This window comes from Catharus ustulatus, chromosome 10 (genome assembly GCF_009819885.2).
Source record: "Catharus ustulatus isolate bCatUst1 chromosome 10, bCatUst1.pri.v2, whole genome shotgun sequence".
NCBI classification, from domain to species: Eukaryota; Metazoa; Chordata; class Aves; order Passeriformes; family Turdidae; genus Catharus; species Catharus ustulatus.
Window position 1 is genome coordinate 6,347,308 of NC_046230.1, and position 22,422 is coordinate 6,369,729.

Here is a 22,422-nt window from a genome sequence, read left to right on the forward strand (position 1 = left end):
TGTATTTAACTGGTGAAATCTTTGTTATTGGGCAGAGGATTGGACTTTCTCAATAATTCAAATAATCATTAATTATCATCCTCCTGCTATAATGTCTTTTATACATTTTTATGCAGATAAAAACATATCAAAGACACTCCCTTAAGATCTATTTACAAATGAAACTGAACAGTGAGGGGCAACCTGCAGAGCACCCCCTGCTAACAGCCTAGAGAAACAAGAGCTCTTTGTGTCTCTCTTGGGGAGGGGACTTCAGTAACCTGTGACCAGCTGAAGGGCAAGTTTGGCATCTGCAGGTGTTCATTAACACTACAGAAATGTCCAATATTCTGTAGAGCTGATAGTTATCCTGGAGATGTGTTGCACTGGCTGTAGGTCAATTATGTGCTATTAATAAAACAATTAGCTGACTTGATCCTAATTAGATTTAAACCACAAGAGTTGAGCTTTTCCCTGCAACATATATGGAGGCTCCAGTCCAAAACACCTGGATCAGGTAGGGAGCCATGATCCAGAACATGCCCAAGAGCTGTAATATGAGGCATCCCTCATACAACAATTAATGTGCCCTGGCCATAATTCCCAGGACAGTTCCCAAACAAGGGCAGTTCTCTCAGGACAGAGCTGTTTTTGAAGAACCACCTGAACACCAGACAAAAAATAACTTCATTCCAAAACAACTCTGTTCCCAGTGTATGTCTATGGTTGTCAAGTATGACTCCACCAATCAATACAAAATACAAAAATTGCCAAGCAATTCTGCACTGTAGCCAAAGAATTCACTTTGAAGGAAACCTTCCCTGAATTCCCCATCCCAGCTGCTAACTCCCTGCAATAAAAGGTATACCTGATGGATGCAAAGCACGTGTGAACAACAAATGTTAAACCTGCCAAGGTGCTTGTACTTGTTTCCATCTTTTATTCCTGTACTTACAGCTCCAAAATGTTCATATATTTTATCCTGTGCATTGAGTACCTCAATGGGACCTCACGAGGTGAAAGAGAGCAGCTACTGCTGCCAGCATGAAGTCACACAAATCACCCAGCTGGCAGCAGATGAACATTTCTTACAAATCAATCCCTCCATTGCTGATCTCTCAGCCTGGTTCAAAGGAAAGCTACAAAATCATCTTGATACATGAGCCTGGGAACAGAAATTCAAAAATCTATGGGATGCAGACAAAGACTTAAGATTAGTTTTATGACATATTATAAATTCTCTCCATTTTCATCTTCTATCTTCCTTCCTTCCCCACTAATTCTCCTCCTAACTTTCTAACTATCTCTCCTTTCCTCTGCTCTCACCCCTCCTCTACAGGTACCAATGGCCTTTTCCTTCCCTGTCATAGTTTACATGATTTATATCTAAATGTAAATCAAGCAATTGCTTTCAGCTTGTCTTTTGCTTTATAATCTTCTGCTTTTATCTCAAACCTGAAAAAGCTTGTGAGTCCAAAAGCCTCTCCACTTTCTGCAGCTATTGGTCTACTGAAGATGCCGTGTGAGGCTACACACCATCACCCCTCTCTGCCCTGAGATCTTTATAGACACAATGCTGTGCCAGAAATGTTCCTGTAAAAGCCTGAATACTTCAGAAATACCCATGAAATACACTGCTTTTCATTCTGAGATGCTTGTGTTAATGCCTTTGTCTACCTACACGTTATGAATGGTGCCCTTTAATGTCTACCAATTTCCAAGCCTAAATAATGACTTATAAACCAGCCATGGATGAGTCATCCCAATGGATGAAATCCCAGATACAGTGCAGATCAGATCTATTTTCACAGTATGCAAACTAGAGTGGAAAGTTTGATAGCAAAATGCTCCACTCTCAGCAGGTCTGTGGTTGTCTCTCTACCCTCAGCTGAGGCTGCTGCCATTCTGAAGAGCTGTAGGGCACTAAGGCAGGGCTTCCCTGGAACTAAGCATGCACAAAACTCATTATTTTGTAGAGGCTGGAGTAGAAACCCAAACAACAAATTGCTAAGAATTCTCTAGGTGACAGTAATTATGATTTTCATGGGGCAAAGACAAACTGACTTTTATTTGTCATGGCCATTCTGGAGTGATCCTTCAGAGTTACTTTCCTTTCCACTCCTATGAACTATGTAATGTTGTAACTATGTTATGAATCACAACAGGATGAGAAACAGAGGAGAGAACAAAGATATTCTGCAATCACCTCATAAAACAACATCTCATACAAATGTATCCTATTTTGAAAAAGCAGGCAAAGCCATACAGTTGCACTAAGCTTGCCTATAAGAAAATCTCAGCCACTGAAATAAAGTTTTTTTTTCTCTTTCAGTTCAACTGGGCCATCACAGTCACGTTGCAATAGCAGCCACATGAATGCTTGGGCACCAAAATGCAAAGTTTTTAGCACACTCCACGTAGAGAAGCTGTATGTTAATCCTCAGTTGGAGGTTATGGATAAGTACATTTCTTTTGCTGTAATTGAGACACAAGAAAAAATGAAGCTTTTTTCTGGCAATGCTAACAGCCATCCCTGCACCACCTGTGCTATACTGCAACAATTTATTGTACCTTGTTCCAAAAAAGTGACAAATGTAGTGACAGGTGATGAGCATTTTCCAAATGCTCGTTTATGTCTGGGCATTTGCCCCAGGGCAAGGCAAGGCTGAGCCCAGCAGGCAGGAGGACAGGGCTGTGGATCCTCAGGAGTGGGTGAGCAGCCCAGCACTAGGCAGCACCCCAGGGCAGGTGAGGAAGACTGAATGAAGGTGCTGCAGACAGTGCCAGGTGCTGAGCACTCGGTTCCACAGGGAACCTGCAGCCCAAGTCTCCTCCCCAGGGAGGGCTGCAATGAGATTGGTGCAAGCACTGGTGCTCCTGCACTGAGGGTGCAGCAATGCACAGCCTCCTGCATCTCCTCCCAACCACTCAGCCCCTCCTGTCACAGGGCCATTCCTCCCTGAGGAGAACAGTGCTGCCACAGAGGACTTGAGATGCTTTCCTGTGACCACGTTCTGCGTTCATTTAAAACAAATGGGATGGTTTCATTTTTCTGAGTTCCACGATGCAGTATTGTACACTACCAGCATGCTAATGAGAAAGAGGCCAAGAGGAAACAAAAGCTAGTATAAAGAATTGCAATTATTACTTTTTTTCTAGTAGCTATTTTTAAATGTTAATGTCAGTATTCAAAACAACTCAGAGAATTTACTGTGTATTTTTGTCACTTTTTAATGCATAAAATGCTTATTAGAGTAGCCCCTCAGTAAAACATCTTTTCATTTTTGATGCTAATGGGGAAATACAATTACTAATTCAGTTTTCATATTTTATTTTGATGTATTATTTTAGAACAAAGCTCTGAAAAACAGAATGCTGGCCTCTGACTGAAAAAAGAGCTAAGGAAAGGTCCTGAAAAGTCAGATGTCACCTTGTCCTGACTGCATCATACTTTGTATACATTTGCTTTTTATTAGCAAACATTACTGCCAGTGCCCTGCCATTTCTACTGCAACACAAAGGGTGTAATTAGAGAATAAGCAAGGTAACTACACATCAAGATCAAGCTATCTATGGTCCACAGATCAACAATATTGCTCACAACTGTTCATGTCAACATTCCTTATCAGCCATGAGAACTGCAGTACTCACAAAATAAGGTGTGTTAATTATCCTCAGCAATAAAAGTATAATAATCAGCTGCTATAAAATCCTGATAAAGACTGTTTGCATTGCTTAGACATATGCATGATGTTAAATAGATCCTGAAACATGGAACAAATCTGAACATGAACACTTTATGTGTTATAAATGACAACAAATGATGGCAAGAATGGAAGTTACAGAGAAATCAGGTGTAACACCTTTCTAGGTAAGTTGTGTTCTGTCAGTAAAATCTGTATGATCAAATGGCCACTTACTTTGGAAGGGGAGCCCTCAGTGATTTTCACCAGCTGCCAGAGAATAGAGTAGTGGGAACACTGCAATGCCTGGACAACAATCTGTAACACAAGAACACACAGAATCTCAGCATGCTGCTAACAGCAGGCACAGCAGGAAGTGTATGGAAAATCCATCATGCATTCTGTGGTGAAAAGACAGGAACAGCTCTTAGCTCTTTTCATTTTCAATGGAATCATGTTTTTCCTTAGTTGGTTTGGTGCAATAAGAAATCAGTTTACTAGAGATGAAGTAAATGCTGGGAAACACCAGAAAACTTTGCACTGAGGTACAGCAATAGGGGATGCCACAGTGTGACAGAAGTCCAATCCAACACCTGCATCTCTCGGATCAAAAGCATCTGTTCAAATATCTCTAACCTGGCTCACTATTAAACAGTTCCACTGTCAAACAAACATGCAGACCAATTGCTAAAAGAAGGGAGCAAATACAACTTGTCCCATGGAGAAGACCAGGGTCATATCCATGGTGCCCAGAAAAGCATCCACAGTATCTCTTGGACAGTTCAAATCCAGATTACGTGCTGCAAGTGCCAAACCCCTCAGGGTGGCCTGCAGGAAGAAATACTGAGCAGAGTTCAGATTACAGGACCTTTCCCTTAAGATCATATGGAGGCATTTGGAGAGCCACACACACTGTCAGGCCCAGAAACTGAGAATGGCTGGCAGCTGCATGGACAGGTTTTATCTGCCAGCAAGGTCCCTCCAGGTAGCACAACTCCAGCATGAAGCAGCAACTGCAAAGAGAGGACTTTCACCGCCACAGTGTGTGACAATGCCTCCTCTTAGGGTCCTTTCTGCAAAATTCTTATTCAGAATTTCATGAGAATTTCTTTTTTTCTAAATGAAGCTGAGTTAGAATTAACAACTGGCTTCTAACTGAAACCAAATTAAAACTTAATATGTGCTTAAATGCCGGAGTAGGAATTCTGCAATTTAAACAGGAATTGTGAGAATATGGGATGGTTCCTGTGTTCATCTATTAGAAACAAAAACTGAACTCTGAGGGAACAAAGTTCAAGATGTGCTCACTAAAAGAACTCTAGGATCTTTCAGCTTCCTAATTTTCACAAGCTTTCATCTTACCTTCAATGCACAATAACCATTTCTGATAATTCTAGTTGCAGCCAAGGGTTACAATGTTGGGATTCAGTGTAAACATCAGGATTGATGCACTGCTTTTCAGAGTCAGGAACATTAGCTATTCCCAACTTTACAGATGAGAAAGGTGAGGGAAGGAGTTAAAAAATCACAGAATCCACCTCTTAGACAGCCCGTGACTCCACTATAAATTTAATTCCAAATTCTGTTTTTCCTACACCACTGAAGTGCATTGAACTTTTGCATTTGTGTACAAGCAGGCTCTTCAGAACCTCAGACACCCAAGGGATGCAGTGCAGGTGTTGTTAAGGGTACCTGTTCAGGCATAGCTCCGTGTTCAATTCCAGTTCTCAGCAATCTGTAGCAGTTACTGAACAGATCCCATTTGGTGAGATCATGAGCACTGCAACGAGAGGAAATAAAGAGGGATTAATTGTGTTCCTCAGAACCCCAGCACAGAGAACTGTGGTAGTTTCTACAGCTGACTAAGCAGCTGCACAGCAGCTCACTCCATGCTAGAAGCACAAGTCAGGCTTTCTGGTAATCCAGGAAAAATGTTTTACTACACAGGATTTTTGTGGAAAGGAGATAAATTCTCTCATACCATACACCTACAAAAGCTGTAGTAGCTGCTGCTTCTCTCTAAGTTTTCTTTCCTCTTTTGGAAACATTGAGAGAACTCCAGAAAACCCTTCCCTGGCATTGCAGCAGAAACTGCAGCCAACTATATCAATATCTACAGAATAAAAATGGCTTTAAGCAAAATAAAGTTGTATCTTTTTCTACTATCTCATTACCACTAGATATTAAATATCCTGAATATCTGAAGTGAGATGATATGGTAAGACAAGGACATGAGACAGAGATGGTGGCCACCATCCCACTCACTCTTCCACATATCAGTTGCACCAACCTGATTTCATCAGTGAGAGGAATAAAAATGGCATTAGGAACAAATACTCTACAGCCTTACAGACCCCAACAGCTCATACAAAAGCTTTTTAATAGAGAAATGAGAAATACAGAAGAAACTTAAAAACATTAGGTTTCCTGAAAGACAAAATACTGTCTCAGCAAGTAAATTAAGTTTAAAACATTTTTTTCTGCAGTGGAAATAAACTGAGATAATTTGAAAAAGTTTGTAATACCCCTATAAAAGAGCAAGCCAGCTCAGAATAATCAGAAACTTGCTGATTGAAATACTCACCTGGAAGAGGGGATAGTGAGACTGAACTGGGAGTCTCAATTGGATGCAGCAGCCTCTTGCACCTGGATCACCCAGTCAAGCTCACTCCTACCACTGTGCCTGCCCTGGGCTATATCATTAACTGCCCTGCTCAGACAGAAGGAATAACTCTCTAGTTCCAAAAGGGACAGAGGCTGAACTCAGGACTGGAAATACCCAGGTCCTGCCATGAAACACCATGCTGGAGTGTGTTAGCCCTGGAAAATGTCACTGGTAAGAGCTTCACAGAAAACACAACCAGTGCACTCCAGGGCTGTGCCATTAAAGCCAAGCTGCACCTTAACTTCCACTTCAAATCCATGAACAGAAGAATAGGAATACTTAAATAAAATGTTGGAACTAAAAATGTAAGGAGTAAAAATACTTAGTGGGCTTAGATGGTCCTTGAGGTACTAAAATAAAATGTTTCATAGATAAATTAGAGGCTGCCAGAGAGCTGCCACTGACTGGTGATATTAGGCCCAGAGATGCAGCTTCCATAAATCACAGGGTTCCAGCAAGGCAGAGTGGTACCTCTGTAATTACAACACTGTAATTAAAGCAGTAAAGTCTCCTTGGTGTGCAGAGGCAGATATTCACACAGATTATCCTACAGAGAATATGAAAGGAAAATCTGCCTCATTCATGCCTTTTCAGTTCAGAAACGTCAGGCAGCTGCCACAGGGGCCATGTCCCCACAGCTGGGGACACTCAGCTCCCTGCCCTCAGCCTGGCCTTACAGCTGAGCTCAGGAAGGGATCTCCAGCACCCAGAGCTGAAAAATTCTAACTATGTACAAGTTACACATGGCTTTTCAGTTGAAACTTTCTTAAAGCAGAGCCTCCACGTAGCAGTTAGGCATATTCTGGTATCTCTTTATCTCTTTTGAGCTACTTAACCATCAAAACCATAGTTATAAAGGCATCTTGGACACCACACAATTCTCCACAGGGGTTCAGATTGACAGAGAGGCTCCAGGAAGAAAATTCACACAACACAGAATTTTCTCTTAGTTCCTTCCATTCAGACTCTTCACGAATCACAGAAAATAAGTCCTAGTATTTCATCCAAGGTTTCTTTTAATTCTTATGGACAGCCCTGTCTGCACATTTCTGCCAGACAAGAGGCAGGTGAGGTAAAGGTACCAGTTTCACAGTGTTTCTCAAAGTGTGGCATAAAACAGCTTAGAAAAGTTTCTTTTCCAAGAAGTGACCTTTCCACCCACCAAACTGCTTCACTTCCTCAAGATGCACAAAGAGAGGGAAGCTGTGCCTTGGGCTTTGAGCAGCTCTGCTACTGATACAGTCTAACTTCTCTGATGAGGTTTCATTTATCATCATTTCTACTTCTGGATAACAAACTTCTGAGTAACTCAGTCCAAAGGATGCACTGGTCAACTACTGGAAGATGTTAAGCAAAGAGTTTCTCTAAGAGGAAGACATGATGTGATAATGTGACCATAAAATTACCTGTCTAGGAAGTGTCCTGACTGATCACACTGACACTGATACACATTGTTTTTATCTGAGAGTTATGATTAGTCCCTGGGGGTTTGTAGAGTCAGTGTGGAGGTGGGAAGGAAGCAAATGTTGTATCATATCTGAAGACTACTGGACAGCAATAGCAATGCTCCTGGTTTCTAAATGTAAAACAACGTCCTCCATGCAAGGCAGAACCAACAGGCACATCCAGGCAAACAGAGGTGATGCTTGGGATGTGTCTTGCATTGGATTTACTGAAGTAAGTAAATAAAAGATGCTGAGATTTTGCAGCATACAAACTGCTACAGTACTGATGTGTGAAAGTTCAATTGAATTACAATGGAGTTCAATACAGAAAAAACTGCCTCCATGTACTTAAATGTTATGAGTATCTGTGAGATTCTGGCAAAAAATACCCCAAGTGGATACTCTAGGAGGTCCACTCAGAAGATGTCAAGAAAATTTATTATTGTATTCTGAAAATGTGGAAGGAAACTTTATAATGATGAATTTAATTTGTATTGATACATGATATCCTTGTTTTGATGCATTAAAAAGTGCACTGTGAGCCCTTTGCTGTCATGGCCATCTCAGGATTAGCTCAGGCTTGGGAAATCCCAGTATAGAAGCCTTTTGGTCTGGAAGGCTTTTCTCATAATGCCTTACCATGTATTTTACACCTTGCTTTTCCTTGAAGTATGAAGCAGCAGCAATTACCAAGGGGGAAAAAGCATGGAGAAAGAACACTGGAGTTTCTCTCCAGGGGGTTGTTTCTTCCCAAAGCCCCACCAACCATTTTATCAGTGCCCATTCAGGAGATCTCCTGATTTAGTTTCTTTGACTCCCAGGTGACAACAGAGTCAGACCACAGCCACTATGCTTTGAGACAGAACACTCCACGTGCATTTTGAATTGAAGCTCCTGTCTCATAGCTAAAGGTTCAGCAGAAATTCTGACTCACATGGTGTAATTGTTTCCTATCACACCACATGTAAGTAACATTCACGACAGTAATGAAGATCTCATTACTTCCTTATGTGCAAGCAGAAATTAGGAATTCCTTTTGAAGTACAGTTGGTAAAACCAATCAGCTGAGGAATGATACATTAGCTGTTTTACAGCTCTTCATCTCTGATACTTTGGTCTTTCCTGGTTTTTTGAAGGTAAAAGTAGATGTCCCTGACCCTGATTTGTGTGTTATTCTACAAGGCTTCTTTATGGTCTGAATTAACTCTGGAGACCTGGAACCTTGGAGGAAAAAAATATATATGGGAGCCACTCAGCAAAGCCTTAAGATTTGTGCTTCTCTCCTAGATGTGAAGTAGAGTTTTCCCCAAGTCCCCTCAGGAAAGGCATACATGGGAGACTGCAAACCTAATTTGCAAGCATGAACCTTCTGCACTATGGAAATTAGTAACAATTTAATGATCGTTGTGGGATTCCCCTGGAATGGCAACAAAGAGCAGAGATTGCAGAATCAATCCAGGTTCAAGGGAAGATCAGGTTCTTTGTGCTGTGCTCCAGAATTCACAGCTCCAGTGAAGCTCTCCAGGTTGCTCTGTACTGCTGAGGATGCCCATAGGTCTGAGAGCAGCAGGAACCTGAAAAGCTGGTTCGTGCCTGGTGAGGGAGATTCTGTGCAATCCACACAGGGAAATTTGGCCAACAATTCAACTGCAGGACAAAAATGCATCTTCCAGGTTCTCACCATAAACTATTAATTATTGCTATTGCTACTACTAATTAATTCTATAATTTTGAGGAGAAGTAGTTCCAAGGCATTTAGAAACAGTTTCCTGCAGGCTCTCCTAAGCTGAGGCCCAAAGCACAGGTTTGTGGCAGCGAAGTGTCCCTTGTGCTCTGTGCCATGCAAGGGAGCAAGACCTGAAGTAACTTACTCATGGGTGTAAGAGCACTGAGTGCAAGGGAGGGGGTGCCACTTGCAAATCCCACCTGCAAAGGTCATGGTACAAACTGAGCAAGGACTCAAATCAATCCAAACAGTTCTACTGACAAACACCACCAGTCATTCCTCCATCTCCACTTTAGATTTCAGGCCATGTGTTTTCTCATTTCCCCACACCTGACCCTGCTGATACTCACTGAAAGGATAAAATTAATCCCACAAATTTGTGAGGGAAGACACCACCTACTTGTGAAAAGATGTCAACCTCTTCAGTGTGGACAGCACATTGTATATGTCATCATCATCAGCTTCTTCTCCCTGCAAAGGAAAGGCAATCCATGAGCAGAGCCCAGCAATTCAGCCCAGTACATTTCTGCACAGGCAGAAGCAGCTTCTTAGGGGTTTATACTGATATCAAACCTGTCTCCAAATTTTCCAGTGACTTTTATGTAGATTCCATAATATTTAAGTAATCACTGCACAGCACTAAAAAATAACCAAGATCATCTGACAATATTCAGCATTATAACTGTGTTAATATCCAAACACATATACAGTAGTTTCACGAATACAAGCCGCACGGATTATGAGCCGCACTTCCGGTGCCTCGACAATGTTGCTGTCTTTGTCAATAGATAGCCGCACCCCGAATATTAGCCGCACTTTCGTTCGTCGCGAGAATCCGTGCACAGCTTTCACAAATTGGCCAATTAGTAACAGGATCGCGGCATAGCGGGGTTTACTGGCTCGGGGCGGGGCCAGGAAGGCTCGGCCCGCTCATGGTTGCCGACGGGGCCGGGTAGCCCAGCTCAGCGCCGCGGCTCGGCGGGGCTGGCCGGGTGGTGCTGCCGCCGCCGCCGGGCTCGCTGGCCCCCCTCTCCCGTCAGCACCGCCCCGCTGCCGCGTTCCCTAGCCCTGCCGGCGGCCTGCCGCCGCCGCCGCCCGGCTCGCTGGCCGCGCCGCGTTCCCTAGCCCTGCCGGCGGGCCAGCCACTGCCGCCGCTGGCAGGCATGCCGGCCGCCTCGCCGCTGCGTTCACGTACTCGCCCTGCCGGCGGGCCAGCCGCTGCCGCCGCTGCCAGGCTCGCCGGCCGCCCCCTCCCGTCTGCACCGCCGCCGCGTTTCCTCGCCCTGGCCGGCACTGCAGGCCCCCGCACCGCCGGGCTCCCCCACGCTGCTGGCCCCGATTCTGCTGGGCTTCCCCCGCTGCCAGGCAGCCCCACCCGCCGGCCTTCCTGCTTCTGCCATGCTCCCCTGCACTGCTAGCCCCAGTTCTCCCGGGCTCCCCTGCCCTGCTGGCCCGGGCTCTGCCGCCCCCCCTGCCCCGCCCTGCTGGCTCAGGCTCAGCCGCCCGCCCCCCACACTGCTGGCCCCGCCTCTGCCAGGCTTTCCCACCTCTGCCGGGGCCGGCCGGGCTCCAGCTTGGCTTGGGGCTGCCGCGGGCTCTCACTTCCGTGTTGGCAGCTTTTAGAATTTTGTTAATAGATTAGCCGCCCCGGAATATTAGCCGCACTTCCGGGTTTCCACCAAAATTTTGGTCAAATTGGTGCGGCTTGTATTCGTGAAATTACTGTACTCTAGCAGTAGAAATCATTCCCAAAATCAAAACCTGAGTTCTATCTTATTTTTCAAAAAAGACTGAACCACCAGTTTTAATCACCAGCTGATGAACATGCTACAACACAATCTTAGAATTTTCTGCAAATTAAACAGCAAATTCCCTTAGTGAATCAAGTGAAAATAAGGTATTTCCAACCCTACTTTTTCCAGCAACTACTCTTTTTCTCCATTTCATTTTGATGATTTCTTTTCCATCTAACAGCCTATCAATTAAAACATCTTCCTGCCTTCAGATGCAATTGTCAATCAGTGTTTCTCTCATTATCAGCCCAGTGAGAAGCCATAGAGCAGTGGGATACTTGCTTGGGTATCGGTATGCAAATTTTAAAATTTAAAATGTCCTTAAAATGATGAAATAGACTTAGTAAAATCAATTATTCAAATAAATAACACTTTAAAAAGAGTGTAGGACATAATTTTAAATCCTCACTACTGCTGTTCTCTTTTCTTGTCTTCTACTTTTGTCTTGGTTCTGTCTCCAGATCTGTGTCTCATGTCTGACCTATGCACTTGCTTCTCCTTTGTCTCTTTTTCCTAAGCCTCTTAATTCATTGCTCAGATGCCTTTCAGGCACAGAGTTTCTCTGAAAGCCTCAGCCCTGCTCTCTGGGAGTGAACACCCACCAGGAGCAGGAGGCATCATTCCTTCTGTGTGGTGCAAAGGAAGGGGCCCACAGAGGAGCCCAGTGTCCCTGGCCCACAGCCCCTTCTGCCAGCAGCCCCAGGGAATCCTTTAGGGCTTTCTGCAGCCCCAGGGAAGTCACTGGCAAAGAGAGCTGAAGGGAAAAGGAGTGGGGATAAGCAGGTACTGGCTTCCTGATTCAACAGCAGTCATAAAGCAGTTCTAAACAAAATTAAGGAAAATTGCAGGAAAAATCTTTTTCTGTCCTAGTCCACTGCTCCTGAGAAGACTCTAGGGAAGGCATTTATAAATCCCAGCACCTCAGTGCTCTCCTCTGACTCCCCTTGGGTAAGATGCCCTTGCTGGGCACCCATTGTGTGTGCACAGCTAGGGAGGATCTGAGGCTGGACTCCTGTGTGGCAGTCCAGCCTTGGCCCTTTTTGCTGCACAAGTCAGGTTTTGGTGCAGTTGGCCAGAGGTGAGGAACTTCAAAGACCCAGGCTAAGGCGTAATGTGGCATTAGCTAGAAGGATTCCCTTGGCTCACACGTGAGCAGAAATGGAGCACAAATTCTGGACTGTTTTTCCAGGTTCTGATCAGAAACTTATGAGCAAGTACACCAAAAATGGCAGACAGGCAGAGAGCAAGCTCCATGTGTTTTACAAAAGAATGCACACTGGTGCCCCATCTCCTCTGCATTGTGGAGGGTTTCCTGCATGTGCTGCCTTTTCCCTCATGCACATTTCTGCAGCTATACAAATATTTTTATATACTCTGTAATGTGACAAGGCATATTTACAGTATGCCTGTATGTGGCATGTTACATAAAAATAGGGAAAAAAGCATATTTCCTTCAATATGCCATTCTAAATCAGGGACTTAGCTTAACTTTCTCTAAATGTACATCAAAAATTAAATGTATCTGCCACAATGCAGTGCATGACTACAAGCAAAGAAAAAGGTCTGTGCAGCTCACATGTTATGTTTAAAAGGTATGAAAATTACAGCAAATTAAGTAGTGCTACACAAAGTTAAATTGCTGCAAAGGAGGAAAATTTTCAGTTTCTATTCTTATTTAAGGTACTGTCATGCATTTTGAAGAATAAATTCTTACAACTATATCACAGGTACTTCCAGGTTTCAGATCTATATCTTTTACTCTTTCAGGGCTCTTTTAATATTCCATTATACATATTTTGTTAAATCCTCTCTTCCATTCAAAACATAATCCAATCTGGACTTTGCTGCCTCCATATACATCTGGGAGTACTGGAATCACTACAAACATTAATGTAAATACAACTTCCTCTGCATTTTTCATCATCTTTCACCCATTCATCCACTCAATTCCTTATGTGGACTGTTCTAATACTCAAATAAATTTTCAGAAGCAGGATTGTCCCATAGTCTTGTTTTACACCATTGATGATTTGAATGGCTACTGTAAGGGACTTTCCACAGGGAGAAGTAGCTCCAAATAATTATGAAATAGCTGCTGCATTACATCTTCAGAAGGCTAATTTAATGGTTTGCTAAGAATATTTTTCTGTAGCCTGTCCTAGGGTATTTTAGGCAGTTAACTTGAACAATTTTAAGAACACAAACCTCCTGCAGTAGATCCTCAACAGAATGGTTAAACCGATCCACAAATTCGTCAATAAGTTGGCTGTGGGCAATGTCAACTCTGTTCTGGATGGTGTATTCCTCACTGCAGAGGATGCTGTAGGTTTTGCTGCAGGCTTCCAGAACATCTGATTCCACATGCTTTTCCACAACAAACTTAATCTGCTTCAGTAAGGCATCCAGATGCTGCAGAACAGAAAAGAACTTCAGCTTTCCCTTCAATGGGACAATGACACTGAGCAAAGCCTCTGCCAGAACACCCAACCAAGGCTGCATTGCTCATGTGCCAAACAAAGGCCCAGCACTGGGGCTGAACAGTCACACCTGAGAGCAGCCACACTTCCTGCCCAAGGCACAATACCTTTTCCATTCTGCCTGTGCTGTAGATTTCCAGGTCAAAGTACTGAGGGATTTGCAGGAGGTTTGCAACCTTCTCGGCATCAGCGGAATACTGGAACATCATGGCAGCAAAACAAACAAAAGGGAAGTAAAAATAAACTCCTGCACTACAGAATGAGAAAGTTTAAAGACAGTTGTAAACCCCAGTGAAAGATTTATTTTGTTGAAAGCTGTACCTTTGATAGCAGCATGGGAAGTGCAATAATGAAATGCTCAGTCAATTTATTTCTGTCATCTATCTGAGTTTTTCTTTCTTTTGCTGTCAAGACCTGGAAGTGATCAAACGTAACTACAGTAAATACATTTTCTGAATATAGCATTCATTAGCTTTTCTAAACATTATATTACAAACAAAATCCCATGCAAGTGTATTTTTAATAAATCAAAAGAGGAGGAAATAAAAAACTCAAAACACATTTGGGCTGAAGAACGATTAAGTGGGAGGACTGTGTGTCCTTAGAAGCTGTGGTTGAAAAGGAAAATATCATATCACCCAGCATGACATTGTCTCCACATCAACATCTCTGTAGGACTGAAATTCATATAAAACCCAAGTCAGTGGAAGTTTTGTTATTGCTTCCAACTGTACCCAACTCTGGCTTTCACACATTAAACCAAGCATTAATATAAGACCTCAGGGCAAACTGAAGTATAATTAAGAAAACCAAAACCAAACCACACTGTAACAATGATTTTCATTAGCAGACTCAGGGCCTCCTCTCTAAACTGGAATGTAATTCTCAGTGAGAACATACATCCAAGTTCACAGCAAGGTACTAAAGCACTAATGCTGTCAGAAAAAAACCCCTTGAAATAGTAACCAGAGAGACAATAATCAAACCAGCATGCTCCATCAAAGTCTAGATCTGGCTTCCTGACTTCAGGAAAGAAAAGAACACTTTTGAAAACAAATAATGATAATAAAATATTCAAGTTAGCTAATGATTCACATCTAGCCAATCAGCCAGACTGCACAGTAAGGGTTACAAGCTAAAGTCAGAGGAGAAACTATTTCACAAGAAGGTGAGTGCTTAATTACAAATCTCTTCCCATTTCAACTCAAAGAAGAAGCTGGTGGGATCATGAGAAAGGACAAATCTCCAGTGACCAGGCAGAGATCCCTGCAGTTACTTTCCCACAACTCATGGTCTAACTGAAAACAAGCAAGAGCTAAGCAACACCCCTACATGGCTCTGCAACGAAGGAGGAGCAGCTGGACACAAGGCATGTGCTTGGATGCCAGGCACTGTGCCAGCAGGAACCCAAAACAGCCGTGGAAGTGGGGGGGAATGGATCAGTGACCAGGACATGACAGCACTTCCACACTGCATGGTGCAGGGATGGCCCCAGAGTAGCCTCAGCCCCTCACACCCACCAGAGCAGCACCAGCCCAGCTCAGGGCAGTGCAAACCCAGGTCAGAATCCCAACCCTGACAGCCCAGTGGTATCTGGGGACCAAATACTGCTGTTCCTTGGCACTGGGAATTGATGAGGATGGATGCCTAAAACCACAGACACATTCACACTGGTCCCAGTTCCACCACCCCTGCTCAAACCAGAGCCAGTTCAGGGGTCACACTGGGAGGTTCAGGGCTTTATCAAGCCAGGTCTCAAAAACAACCAAGCATGGAAAGGGCACCAACTCCAAATACCTGTTCCAGTGCTTAAATATCCTCATGATGAAGATCCTATCGACTTCCTAGCAAATTTTATGTCCATATCAGCAGCACGTTTGTTTTTATGGAAGACAATCAGAGGAAGTCTGCTCTGCTCCCACACTTTTCATTCTAATCTAGTTTTAACATTAGGGGGTGAAGATGTGGGTACATTACAAACATAAAGCAGGAATATGATAAAAAGAACATCCAAAGATATAATATAAAGTACAGTAATTTCACGACTATAAGGTGCACCGGCACACCTTACAGTCGTTAAATTACTGTACTTTTATGCTGAAAATTTATATGGCTTAACCTGGCCATGCAAACCCCAAAATCAAACAAAGAGAAAACCAAACATGTCCAGACACAGAATTTCTAATATTTTTCTTAGAAGTGTTCAGATGAAACAGCAAACACCAAGTGAGTGTCCAAATGTGGTGTTCCAAGTATCCTCCATGCTCTGGGACAGCTGCAGCCCCACTCACCCTCTTGCCGGTGCCCCTGCCCACGGGGGGATGTGCCTCGGCTGCCTGTCGGATGGTGCACACCATGAGCTCGATCAGAGCGCTCTCCTGCCGGTCCGACATGGCTGTGGGGACAACAGGGCATCACTGGGGGCGAGGCAGCACAACGGGGATATGTGTGGGACAGCAGGGGAGCACACAGCAATGGGGAGCACACAGCAGCACACAGCACCCCACACACCGTGCTCTGCCACATTTAGAGAGGCTTTCCTGCCTCCTCTTTGATTTGCCATTCACATCAGCTCAAAATGGACAGGGCAGAAGTGAAAGCAGCCCAGAGAAATGTAGGCTGGAGAAAAGGATCAGTGAAGGGGAACATAAGGAAGACCGACAAAACAAGGGAGAGTCATAGAGGACAAAGAGTGACAGACAATATAACAGTCACTGTCACTGCCTCATAAATTCTCTGCTCTTTGGCAAGTGCCCCTGCTCACATTTGGAGGATCAAACCCCACTGGACTACCAGACTAAGCAGAAACAAAGAAGCAAAGTGCCTAATCTCCTAAGGAAATGACCCTGTAAATACCCCCACTGTAGCAGGGGCACACCAACAGGTCAGCTTTTGAAGCACTACATGATGTGCACACCTTGCCAGCAACATTGATTTTTCAAACATCTAAGCCCTGTGAAGATCCCTGAAGCAGAAGAATCCTGAGGAATTATAAAGGATCCTGAATGATACTCATTAACCCCAGGGACACTTTGCCCTCAGCCTCCCTGGCTATTGTGCACCCAGGTTTATTATTAGCAAAAGGAAATCTGAAACTAAAGGTGAAAGATTCCCCTTTTCTCTTGAGAAATTGCATTCACACTGCCTGGAAAACTCCCTTATTTAACTAGCATCACCTGAAGTACTTGTTGATTCAAAATTGTATTAGCTATTTAATTTATTGAAATAGTTATTTAAACATTCAGACAAAATCAAGTTCTTAGCCTTTAATATTAGGGACCCACAGTACAGCGGACTTGACAAAAAAAAAATCCTCCAGAGTACAAATAAAAAGAAAAATAAAGTACAAATTGGTGCTTTTGAAGGAAAGTACACTAAAAATAGATTAACCCAAAATCTTCAAATATGCCTTCCAAACAAACCACAACACAAAAAGATGTTCCACAATGGGGGCAGAGGTATTTAAGGAATAACTAAATTACTGTGCAATATCAAGGAAGCACAGCGTTAAGCCAATACCTTCTTCTCCTTGGACTGGCTCCTCCAAGAGCAATTCTGTCATACATTCCCAGTCTTTCAGCAGTTCTTGAGAGCTCTCCCACAAGCTGTCCACTAAATAGGCTGCATGTTCATGCAACTAGAAAATCAAAAGCAATCATCAATACAGCTCCTGGTGTAAGCACCAGTTTTTCAACTTTCACAATCATGTGGACACAGAGTGTGTCCTGGGCATGTATCTTATGTTAGTTGGAAAGAACATCCAGTTTGAAACTAATTCAGAAAGGTTTTCTCCCATCTGAATGACATCAGGGTAATGGGGTTATGTTTTAAAAGAAATGAAACAAAACCAAGCTGAGCCTCTTTTGCACAAAGCTGCTTTAGTTTGTGAAAAATCTTTCCCAGCGTTTTGACCCAGAAGCTGTAAACTTACCTTCCCTCACTTTCTCAGCTGCATTACAAAAAGGAGAGATGGTGAGGCATGAGAGCTGTAATGTATTTGTTTTGAACAAGCAACTGGTTTTCATACCTGCTATGTGCTCAAAAAAAAAGGAGCAAAAACCCTAGTGATTTCAGGGGGTGTAGATTTAACACTAACTTCAACTGCAAAAAATATTTTTATGTGAATTAACATAACTGTTGTAAAGTAAGAAAAAATTCCTAGGCTTCTATTGTTTTCTAAATTGATCTTTAACTGCTACCAACAAGTAACAAGCACAACCTGCAGTTTGTGCTTGCTAGGGACTGATTCCTTAGCTGGAAAACATCTGGGAGTGCAGAGAAGGAGGTGTCAGTACATTCTGCTCCTCTGCTCTTGACAGCTTTGGGCAAAATGTCACAGTTACAGCAAGGTTCACTCCCTTGAATGGACCCCCAGGCTGCAGTGTTAACTTGTTCCAATTCTCTAACTCTTGACTAAAACTGGAGTCAGGATACTCCACTTGGCTCCTAACAACCCTCTCAAAAACAACAATAGCAAGAACTGGCCCTGAGAGAGAAGTGACCCTCAGGGAGCAGCATGGGAGGCACTTTGCTGATCTTGGCTTTGGAAGTTTCTTTTCTCCTCAGAAGGACAGACAAGGTCAGTGCTCAGTAACTCTCACATATAAGGTATCTGCACTGTAAAACACTATGAACTTTACAATCTAAATATGAAAAAAGCTGGAACTAAAAATACATTCAGGTGGCAGACAGAAGGCTCACACACGTAGTGACATTTCATCCAGATTAATTTGTAGGTTTATGAGGTGTTTCTGAAAAGCAAGAACACTACCAAAATTTTGTCCTTCCTTCTCAGCAACTCTGAGTGTTTCTTTTCATTCTCACAGTCAAGTCTCTTCTTCAAGGCTTCATAACAATTAAAATAACCAATTGTAATAGCTTTACTTTTGCTTTTTACCCAAAATATACTAGCCTCCCTTCTCCAGAGAAACACTTCTGTCATTCCTTTCTTTCAGTTCCTCATTATCAAATCAAATGTAAAATTTTGAACCTTTCCCCCTCTATCTTAAGAACATCCTGTACCTGACAGTATCTTCTCAAATTTTTCTCCCTTCACTGCCATTCCCCATCTGTATTACTGTTACTACATGTACCATACAATTTCCCATAGATACTGTCTCTATAAATCATGGGCATAATCCCACCCTGGATGTGTTCATCAAACACTTCATGTCACCACATCTATGCTTCCTCACCCTCCAATGTTTCCAAGATGCATCTGCATAAAGCCCTGAAAGACCTCATCTCATCTCACAGCTGACTCTGCCCTGAGCTAAGGACCCTCAGGTCCTTCCCACTCTGAGTTCACCTATGAGTCTAATCAGAATTGGAGATATGATGCAATTTTTGTTCCATTCTGATTCAAATTATTTTAGTCCACAAAGAACTGCAGGGGTATTCTCCTTGTGTGTTTATGTAAGCAAAGAACCATTTACATCTGTGTGCAGCAATGCACCCTGGCAGCCCCCACAGCACCAGCAATGCAGTGTGAGTACAGTGGGGACATGCACCAGTTAAATTAACCATGAAGATTTTCAGATCAATTTCCTTAATTGACAAAGAAATGGAGGGGCAAGGAAAAGAGCTTATGGTATTTCTAAAAACATAAAAAACAGGGAAAATAAAGACAATTTATTATTGTATGTTGATAAATCACTACTTAAGTTCAGGTTTTATTAAACATTTAAAGGTTAAAAATGACTTTTTTACCTCACTTTCAAGAAAGAAAAGAACCAACATTCTAATAAGGTTTCCATTTGGGCTATTTCGCCCCCTCCTCTTTGCTAGGGCCTCTTCAGCTTGAGGATCATGTCTGCTGAACAGCCTGAAAATAAGCAGAAGGAGCTCATGGCTATCACAACAATTCTCATTTCTGCAAGAATATGATGAGCATTCATTCTTGATATAGTAAATTTGTTCATAAAACAGTGCAAGTATCTCAAGCTATTTCTTTCAAGGGAAAGAGGGCACAACCTCTTCACAGCCTGTCTGAAGAGATGAATTTATCTTCAGTCTTTGAGTTCACAAGGCTGGAAGAATTTCACACAGGAAAAAGTTCTCCAAAACCCACTTATATTGAAGGTTTTGTACAGTTTTAAGTATTTGCATCACTTGTAATGCAGTTTTGCATTTATCACTTACCCAGTCTTACAGTGGAGGCAGCACCTCCTGCACCAGTGTAAGAGCTCAGGTTGTATCACTCTGGCTGGGACATGGGACAAACAAACCTGACATCCATCAAACAGCCAACCTCAGGCACCAGGAGCAGCAGCAAAGATAAAACCAGCTCCTACTCATTATTTGGGGTTTTACAAGTAAGTGACACACTCTGCACTGAGTTTCCTGGTGCATGGCCCATCTCAAACTCCTCTCAATGCCAAAATTTTCCAAGAGACCTCAGATGTGCCAGTATTGCTGTTACAGTAATGACTGTTTTACTTTGAGAAGTGTGAAAGCTGTTCCTGGCTTCTACAGTGAATTCACAAAGCACATTAACACATGAAACACAGAATTCTGATTTCATTGCTGTAATTCACGGAAGAGAAGGACAAGTTACACACAAATGTTGTATTTTAGTTAAAAGTATTACCTCATCCCCCCTGCTTCTCTTAACAGATAAGCAATAAGCACTTCTGCAGGTGCTGAGATACCTTACAGCCTGCACCTCAGGGTTGAGCCAGTGATCCTCTGTATTTGGTGATCATTTTATGCTCTGTAGTATTTGCTTTCCTTTGCTAAGCACGGAGAGCATGTCTGATGATTATTACAGAGAAAGTGATAGTGAAATGTTTAAAATTAGGTGAGATAAATCACACCTCAAGTGCCTGAAATAGATTCTAACTGGAGATTTTCTTCGCTGAAATCAAGACAAAATTAGTTAAGAATGGGACAAATCTTGTCTCCATACTGTTAATCTTGAGACACATTTACAGAACACAGCTTAGTACCTTGTAAAACAAGTTAGAATGAAATTTTGTCTTCATCCTAAGTGCACTAAGGTGCAGACATGTCCTTATCTACCTTTGAGGCATTTTTGAAAAGTATTTTGCTACATGTTGATTAATGAAGGAATTTTAGTGTATATTTTTAATGAGAACCTAACCCTTTCCAATAACTAGTACAATGTCTTGTTAGTAATGTAGATCTGCACATATATTCCTTGAAATGGATAGTGCTTGATCACAAAGCTGGAATTCCAAAAATCCACCAATGAAAGTTTACAGTTACAATGTGGAGTTGTCAATCCCAAATAAACCACAGAAAATTAGAGCACTGGCAAAGAAAAACATGTTTCTGTCTATTTTTTCCTGCCTGTATCTTGGCATGAAAAAATTAGATAACTTGGGTTCTAATAAAAATCCTCTATACATGTAATAAAAAACTCTAATGTCACAACCCATGAAGGGAAAAAATCAAATTCGTGCTGAAAGATTTTTAACTGCAAACAATAAAGAGGTTATCTCCTATGATGTGGTAATGCCCTGGTCACAGTTATGGTGACTCACTGGTGTGACTCACATCCATGGAAAAGCTGCCTCATACCCTTTGGCATAGTGAGGACATGAGGGATGTAACCATAATGCAGTGTATTTTCAGGGGAAAGCAGTGAGTTTAGAAACAAATTTTGTAATTACTGCTACATAAAAACCTCCTAAGTTCACAACAGAGAAATAAACTGGCTTAAAACTTGCTAGAAATTATGACTGTTGATGCATTAGGCAGATCACCACAGACTACAGGCCCAATATATGTGTCTTATCACACCAGGAATTCAGCAAGTGCTGCAGGACTTAAACCAACTTTAGAAGTTTGTGCAGCCTTTGTATTTTTAATTCTCTGCTGAATTGCAGAGCAAGAAAAATGTATATTCAGTTTCTTCAAGTCCTCAGATCTTGTTTAAAAAAGAGAATAAAGTCTCTGGTTTAAATTAAATACCTGATTTGCTGAATGGGGATATTTCACTCCACTGCTTCTTTGCTTTTTGATGTTACCTCTCTAGGAAGCATTGACAAATCTGTTCTTATTCCAGGGCAAGTGATGACTTACTTTTTGTGGAGGAATTCCCCAGCTGCCACTGCCACAGGCCGGTGTGCTGAGTACACCAGGTGATAAACATTCTCACAGTCTTCATTGGACAGAGCCTCCTCGCTCCCACTGAAAGAGTCACAGTAACACCTGAGCTACAGCAGAGGTTTCACCTCCATCCCCTCATCCCCACAGCTCACTTGGGACAGCCACAAGGCTGGTTCATTTCCCACAAAATCCTACATGGTTGAACAAGGACATCGAGAATCTTTGGTTCAACTTCAAAATACAGAGGTATTTAAAGGGCCTGTAAGACTGGAGGTTTCTCTGATTCCCTTCTCCCATTTGTATCAATACAGAGAGCAAGTAATATTATGAAAAGATCAGAATCACTGCATACAAACCCTCCCCTGCTTATTCCTTGGACCATCACACAAACTTCAATGCACACATCACAAGACTCATCAAAGACTCATATTGCCAAACACTCATCAAACATCATAAACAAAAATCCTGGAATCACAGAATCCTTTAGGTTGGGAAAGACCTCCACGCTCATTGAGTGGAACCACTAACCCAGGCCCTCTGTGTTCACCACTAACCCATGTCCCCAAGCACTGCACCCACTT

At 42.6% G+C, this 22,422-nt stretch overlaps 1 protein-coding gene across 3 annotated transcripts in view; it reads right to left on the reverse strand.

Moving 5' to 3' along the window:
• The window catches only part of STAG1 (stromal antigen 1), a 169,938-nt gene that overhangs the window by 25,443 nt on the left and 122,073 nt on the right, over positions 1 to 22,422 (reverse strand). For all 3 annotated transcript variants that reach the window (XM_033069129.1, XM_033069128.2, XM_033069127.2), the window contains 10 exons: positions 21,815 to 21,922; positions 19,478 to 19,592; positions 17,288 to 17,405; positions 16,060 to 16,163; positions 14,090 to 14,182; positions 13,876 to 13,965; positions 13,497 to 13,700; positions 9,899 to 9,969; positions 5,355 to 5,442; positions 3,900 to 3,980 (listed from right to left, as the gene is read on the reverse strand). In XM_033069129.1, the coding sequence (XP_032925020.1) occupies positions 3,900 to 3,980; positions 5,355 to 5,442; positions 9,899 to 9,969; positions 13,497 to 13,700; positions 13,876 to 13,965; positions 14,090 to 14,182; positions 16,060 to 16,163; positions 17,288 to 17,405; positions 19,478 to 19,592; positions 21,815 to 21,922 (1,072 nt within the window). The remainder of the gene's footprint in view (positions 1 to 3,899; positions 3,981 to 5,354; positions 5,443 to 9,898; positions 9,970 to 13,496; positions 13,701 to 13,875; positions 13,966 to 14,089; positions 14,183 to 16,059; positions 16,164 to 17,287; positions 17,406 to 19,477; positions 19,593 to 21,814; positions 21,923 to 22,422) is intronic.